This window comes from Malus domestica, chromosome 02 (assembly GCF_042453785.1).
Source record: "Malus domestica chromosome 02, GDT2T_hap1".
Taxonomy (NCBI): domain Eukaryota; kingdom Viridiplantae; phylum Streptophyta; class Magnoliopsida; order Rosales; family Rosaceae; genus Malus; species Malus domestica.
This window is the reverse complement of record NC_091662.1, coordinates 16,132,642-16,140,355: the sequence shown is the minus strand read 5'-3', so window position 1 is coordinate 16,140,355 and position 7,714 is coordinate 16,132,642. Positions and strand designations below refer to the sequence as shown.

The 7,714-nt window shown below is 41.3% G+C and overlaps 1 protein-coding gene across 1 annotated transcript; it reads left to right on the top strand.

Moving 5' to 3' along the window:
- Positions 1 to 3,195: 3,195 nt before the first annotated feature.
- Positions 3,196 to 5,292, top strand: LOC139191290 (uncharacterized; the record flags this gene model as incomplete). Its single annotated transcript, XM_070811878.1, has 3 exons — positions 3,196 to 3,726; positions 4,213 to 4,297; positions 4,460 to 5,292. Coding segments are annotated over 3 exons (1,449 nt in total), but the record flags the coding sequence as incomplete, so codon positions are not given.
- Positions 5,293 to 7,714: the final 2,422 nt, after the last annotated feature.

Here is a 7,714-nt window from a genome sequence, read left to right as displayed (position 1 = left end):
ACTATTGCAGATGAAGAAGTTGATGATATTGCAGAAATGACGATGGTCCGTCGAATGAGGGAGGAAAGTGATTGGTTTTTCTGTCATTGTAAGCGACAATGTCGACGGGTTTATAAGAGAGGTGAGATGGGTCGTCAATGTCGAAGATGAGCTTCTCGTTCCAACAAGGATTTCCCGCATCCTCCAGCAGCGGTCAACACAAGCATAGACACCTGTTTATCCTAAACGAGTTTCATCTTCAACTCCTTCAACGGCAAATCCAACCCGATTGTGAACGGTGGCGCTTCAGGCATCCAAGACGAAATTTTAACCATTTTAAGGCTGATTACTTTTCATCTTCAAACTCTCTTCTATTCGAGAGAGCACCGTCATACTCTGCAGTTTAAGCACATTAAACACTATTCGGAGAGAATTGTCCAGTTGGCTGATAGGAGTATATTTATGCGACTTAGTTAGCTTGTTTCTTGGCATTTATGTTGTTAGTTTGTAGTTATTTTAGTATTTTAAGCTATTTTCGTGTGTTTGTAGGTCCAAAGGGTTAATATGGCAAAGATGTGCATTTTGGAGCATTTTTGGGCATGGAATGGATGGCATATGGTTGGAGCAAAAGGAATGGACGAAATTTGAAGTTTATGCATCATCCTCTCCCTATAAATAACCATTTTAGCACACTCATTTCACCCAACACATCCATTCACCTACCACTACATCCACTCATTTCACCCAACACATTCACCTACTGATAGGAGCATATTTATGCACCTTAGTTAGCTAGTTCTTATTCATTTTCGTTATGTTTTCTTCGTTAAAGTAGTCTTTTAAGCTACTTTCATGTGTTTTCAGGTTTAAAGGACATATTACATGAAATGATGCAATTTGGAGCTTTTGGAGCAAAAAGTGAGCTTGGGTTGAAAAGGACATGCTTGGAACACAAGGTTGGGATGGAATTGAAGAGTTGAAGATTTAAGGTTTCCTACTTGAAGTAGGAAAGCTAAGCCTAAAAGTTTCCATTTTGGGTTGATCTTTCCTAAATCGGAATTGGCAACCAAAGTTTCTAAAGTTGGAAGTTTCTATTCTTGGAGGTTTCCATTTTTGTGAGTTTCTATTCTCGGCTTTGGGCTTTTGGATGACCCATCCTTACTTCTTGGACCTATGCCGCACCTAAACTCTAACCCTAGCCACTTAATCAGCCGCACCTAGGCCTTGTTCACATGCAAAAATCTGATTATTTACCCTAAGCCCATGCCGCACCTTTCCATCCTAGAAGCCCTATTTTACAAACCTTAACCCTACCCATTGTTTCAATCTGATTTCATTAGGGTTTTAGGTGCCTATATATATGTGTTTTACTCCTTTGGCCGAGCATCTCCCTCTCCACAAAATCAGAAATCGTCTAAACCCTATTCCCATACCTTGCCGCAGCCTTCATCCATTCCAGCCACACCCATACACCTTGCCGCAACCATCCCTCTACTCCAGCCACCATTCTCCATCTCCATACACCATCCATACCCCTTGCCGCACCACCATACCATCCTAACTCCATTCCTAAACCAAACCACATCCAAAAATCCTTTTAACCATCTCTGCCGCAGCAAGGAGAAGAAGAAGAGGAGCTTGACGTGCAGAAATTCAAAGTGGAATTCTTGGGCGTTTTAGGTATAATCTTTCTTATGTCTTCGATGTTTCAATTTAATAAACTTTGTGTTGTGAGTATGAGGAACTAAACCCCCTTAGTTGGGGGGTAATTCGAAACCATGTACATGCTTGCAATATGATTTGATTATATTCAGTTGTTATTTCATAAGTTGTGGATTCAATTCGTTCATCTATTTGATTGATAACTTATTTGTGTATGTTGATTGAGAGTGCACGCTTAGTTTTCATGCATGAATATGATGCTAGATTATGAGGGAGTTTCACCTAATAGTTACAATCTTATAATCACAAGTAGTGAAGATCGCTTGAAAACGATCGCGTTGAATGAATTCTTAGCATAAGTTTCATGCAATTCATAGTAACGAATGCTTCGTCAATGCTTATGTTTTTCATAGAACGTAATGATTCTTGCTTGTTTCTCTATTATGCAATTCATGTAGGGAACTTGTAGGGAATGTTTTGGGTTGTCGTATGCAATCATCCAACTTAATAACTTGTGGAAAAACTGAGGGTTAATTAGTGCAATTCACGGTTAATTTGGGGCGTTGAGTATTCATAATTCATTGGAAGAACAACTGAAAATCGTTTTGTTTGCAAGTGTGACATGTGTGGAGAAGAACCTCCTAACTAGCCTTTTAACCATCTATTTCACCAAAATCGTTTTTGCAATCTGTTTTAGTTAAAGTTTATGTTTTTGTGTTAAATTTTCGTCCAAAACAAAACCCCCTTATTTTAGAGTCTTAGATTAGTTAGAAAGTGTTTTGATTTGTGTTTCTAAGTGTTTTGATTCAAGTTTTCATCCAATTTCGTCCAAATTAGTGTAGGTGCTCAAAACTGCCCAGAAAGTGGTTTTTAGGCAGTTTTGAGTCTTCTAGTTGCTGTTTTGAGTTCTAGGGTTGTTTAAGTGTTTTAAACTTTAGTTTTGCATTCTTTGAGTCTAGTTTAGTGTTTTAAACTTTGTTTTTGAGTTTTTAAGTCAGTTTCCAAGTGTTTAGCAATCCCTCCTAATCCCCGGTTTAGAACGATCCCTACTTACATCCTTGTTACAATTTGACAAAAAGAGGGTTTAATTTGTGTGCTCATCTATTTTGCATCAAATTTTTGGCGCCGTTGCCGGGGATTAGCAATTTTGCTAATCCCTTGGATTGTTTTTGTTTCTTTTATTTCACTTTGTTTCTGACTTTGTTTAAGTTTCTGACCTAATTTTGTTTCTTGTTTCCTAGGTACTAATGTATGACGAGAAGCTCTCAACCGATTCGTGCGAACATCTTGGATTTTGACGACGATTTTGAGAGGAAGTTGAGAAGAGCTAGAAATCCGCATGAACACCCTCCACCCAATTCCGAATCTGACCTTGAAGAAAACGTACAAGAAGAGGAGGAGGAAGCCACGACAGGGATATTTGAAGAAGTCCAAGGCATGGCCATGGACAACCGTACACTCAAGGAGCTTTCCACCTCGGGTTTGGATAATGCCGCACCCTTGTGCATTCAATACCCCATGGCTGCCCAAGGTAAGACAGACGAGTTTGAATTAAAGTCAAGTTTGCTTCATCATATTCCTAAATACCATGGCTTGTCCATGGAAGATCCTAACAAACATTTGAAAGAATTTGAAGTAGTTTGCTCTAGTATGACTCCCGTCAATGTTGACGGAAATATCTTGAAGATGAAGGCTTTTCCATTCTCTTTGATGGATAAAGCCAAGGATTGGTTATACGAGTTAGCTCCCGGCACTGTCACTTCTTGGGAGAGTATGAAGAGAGCGTTCTTGGAGAAGTTCTTTCCAACTTCTCGCATCATCCTCCTACGCAAAAAGATAAGCGGAATTCAGCAAGAAGAAGGTGAGTCTTTCCCTACATATTATGAACGATTTAAATCACTTGTTGCTTCTTGTCCACAGCATCAGATGAAGGAGGAGTTGCTTTTGCAATACTTCTACGAGGGTCTCCTACCTCTAGAACGTCAAATGCTTGATGCTTCAGCGGGGGGAGCATTGGTGGACAAAACACCCATGGCTGCCAAGGTCTTGATTGCTAATAGAGCGTTGAACGCTCAACAGTACGAGGGTGTAGGACAAAGAGGACCCCCACGGCACCAAGTACATGAGGTAAGTGCAACTTCCGATCTTCATTCACAATTGGCTAATCTTACTTCTATTGTTTCATAGATGGCCGAGGGAATGAAGATGCAAGGACCTGTGATATGTGGCGTATGTTCTATCCAAGGACATGTCTCCGAAAAATGTCCTCAACTCATCGAAAATGGCGGATGGGAGAGTGCGAATGCCATTGGGTTTCAAAGCCAAAATCAGTCAAGACATGATCCATACTCCAACACATATAATCCGGGGTGGCGAGACCACCCAAATTTCAAGTGGAGGGATCCCCAACAACCTCAAAACCAAGGAGGCTTTAGGCAACAACCCCCGGGATTCTTTCCCAAAACCTACGGCCCACCCCAAAATCAAGCCCAATCCGGCCCAAGTGCCTCAGGTACGTCTCTTGACAATGATGCACTTCTTAAGATACTAACTAAGTTGTCTAATGGGCAGGAAGATCAAGCGAAGGCTATGCAAAACCAAGATAAGAGGGTGGACCAACTTGAGAAACAAATTGAGCAGATTGCCGAGTTTGTAGGTAAGTTTCGAGATCCCGGACAACTCCCTAGTTCCACCATTCCAAATCCAAAAGGAGGGTTTGAATCAGCCAAAGCAATCACCCTAAGAAGTGGTAAGGAAGTTGGGGCAGGTCCTACATCAAAAACAGGTCATAACGAGGATGAAATTTTGCGAATGGAAGAGGAGGAATCAAGGTTGCCCACGGCAAAGGTGGTTCCACCTTTGCCGCAAGTCCTTAAGGCCCCAAATCTGCCCAATTTGTCCCACAAAGGTAAAAATGTGTCAAATTCAGTTCATACTAATGTTTTCCCTTCAATTGTGCCTTTTCCTAGTAGGTTCATGCAAACGAAGAAAGAAGAGGCAGAAAAGGATATCCTTGAAACCTTTCGGAAAGTTCAAGTTAACATACCTTTGTTAGATGCAATCAAGCAAGTTCCAAGGTATGCTAAGTTCTTGAAAGAGTTGTGTACCACTAGGAAGAGGGTGTCGACTAAGGAAGTGGTAAAGGTAGGTGAGAATGTGTCCGCCATCTTGCAACGCAAACTACCTCCCAAATGCAAAGATCCAGGTAGCTTTAGCATTCCTTGTGTCATTGGGAACACTAGATTTGAATCTGCCATGCTTGATTTAGGTGCTTCTATAAATGTTATGCCATATTCCATTTATGCATCTATGAACTTAGGAGCATTGAAAAATGATGGGGTAATAATACAATTGGCCGATAGATCTAACGCCTATCCAAAGGGAGTTTTGGAAGATGTTCTTGTGCAGGTTAATCATTTAGTTTTCCCGGCGGATTTCTATGTCCTCGAAATGGATGAATCGGACCATGCTCCTTCGCTGCCCATTCTACTTGGAAGGCCATTCATGAAGACGGCCCGGACGAAGATTGACGTGTATAGTGGAACTTTGTCCATGGAATTCGATGGGGAAGTTGTTAATTTTAATCTTTCTGATTCCATTAAATACCCTAGTGAGGACCATTCATGCTTTTCTATTGATATAATTGACTCTTTGGCGCAGGGATATCTCGACGATTTAAATGACGATGCGCTTGAAAAAGTCATTACACGAGGCATGGAACTCAAAACAAATGGGGCAGATTGCATGCATACCCACGGCATACATGAGTCATCCCATGCCGTGCCCCCTAGTGAGGAATTACTTGAAGTTGTGGCTGCCCTTGAGGCCTCACCTAAGCTTGATGGTAAGTATACTACCCGTGAGTCCATTCCCATTTCGACTAACAAATTGCTTCCATCCATAATTCAGGCACCTAACCTTGAACTCAAGCCTTTGCCAAGCCATTTGAAGTACATTTTCTTGGGAGAAAATGAAACACTACCTGCCATTATTTCCTCCTCCCTCACGGCACAAGAGGAGGAGAAATTGCTTCGAGTTTTGAAGGAGTTCAAATCTGCCCTAGGTTGGACATTGGCCGATATTAAAGGTATAAGCCCTACGACTTGTATGCATCACATATTTCTTAAGGAGGGGGCCAAACCAACTAGAGAGGCTCAACGCCGTCTTAACCCTCCGATGATGGAAGTAGTGAAAAAGGAGATCATAAAGCTTTTAGATTGTGGGGTTATCTATCCAATCTCAGATAGTAAGTGGGTTTCGCCCGTTCAATGCGTGCCAAAGAAATCCGGAGTAACGGTGGTAGCTAATGCCGAGAATGAGCTTGTCCCTCAACGTATTCAAACCGGTTGGAGGGTGTGCATTGACTATAGGAAGCTAAACACCACCACGAGCAAGGACCACTTCCCATTGCCGTTCATTGACCAAATGCTTGAGAGGTTAGCGGGTTATGCTTTCTATTGTTTTCTTGATGGTTATTCTGGTTATAATCAAATTGTTATTTCACCCGAGGACCAAGAAAAAACCACTTTTACATGCCCGTTTGGAACATTTGCATATCGTCGCATGCCTTTTGGTTTATGTAATGCACCTGCTACATTTCAAAGATGCATGATGAGCATATTTTCTGATTACGTAGAAAAGATAATTGAAGTGTTTATGGATGATTTTAGTGTATTTGGTGATGCGTTTGATAGTTGCTTGCATAATCTAATTTTGATCCTAAAACGTTGTGTTGAAACTAACCTTGTTCTTAATTGGGAAAAGTGTCATTTTATGGTTAAACAAGGCATCGTTTTAGGTCATATAATCTCTGAAAAGGGTATTGAGGTTGATAAGTCGAAAATAGATCTTGTACGTCACTTACCCTCTCCGACTTCGGTTAGAAAGGTTCGTTCGTTTCTTGGCCATGCAGGATTCTATCGTAGGTTCATCAAAGATTTCTCGAAGATAGCACAACCTCTTTGCCGACTCCTACAAAAAGAAGTGGCGTTTGAATTCACAAAGGAGTGCACGACATCATTCAACCAACTCAAGGAGCTGTTGACCACGGCACCCATCATTGTTCCACCGGATTGGAGTCTACCTTTCGAGCTCATGTGTGATGCGTCCGACTATGCTTTAGGAGCTGTTTTAGGACAAAGAAAGGACAAGAGGCCGCATGTCGTTTACTACGCCTCACGGACGTTGAACGATGCACAATTGAACTACTCCACTACGGAAAAAGAACTCCTTGCCGTTGTCTTTGCTTTAGATAAATTTTGATCATATTTAATTGGAACTAAAGTAATTGTTTTCACTGATCATGCAGCTCTGAAGTACTTGCTCACCAAAAAGGAGGCCAAGCCACGACTAATTCGATGGATATTGCTACTTCAAGAGTTCGACATAGAGATTCGGGACAAGAAGGGAAGTGAAAACGTGGTGGCTGACCACCTAAGCCGAATGGTGCATAATGAGGAGTCTTTGCCGATTTTGGAGACATTCCCCGATGAACAATTGCTGTCCATTAAGGTTAGTGCACCTTGGTATGCCGATATTGTTAATTATTTGGTGTCAAAACGTATTCCAAGTGAGTTCACTAGGCACCAACGTGATAAACTTAGGCATGATGCACGGTTTTATGTGTGGGATGATCCGTACTTATGGAAATTTTGCCCCGATCAGATTGTACGTCGTTGTGTGCACGATTCTGAATGTTATTCAATTTTGAGTTTTTGTCACACATATGCATGTGGAGGGCACTTTGGTACACAACGCACAGCCCTTAAGGTGTTACAATGTGGATTTTATTGGCCTAGTATTTTCAAAGATGCTAAAACTTTCTGCTTAACATGTGATAAATGCCAATGAATGGGTGGTATTAGTGCTAGGGACCAAATGCCGCAGGTTTCTATCCTAAATGTTGAAATTTTTGATGTTTGGGGTATTGATTTTATGGGTCCTTTTCCTTCGTCGTATGGTTTTACATATATTTTGCTTGCGGTTGATTATGTGTCGAAGTGGGTGGAAGCAAAGGCCACCCGGACTAATGATTCTAAAGTGGTTGCAGATTTTATTAGAACTAACATTTTTG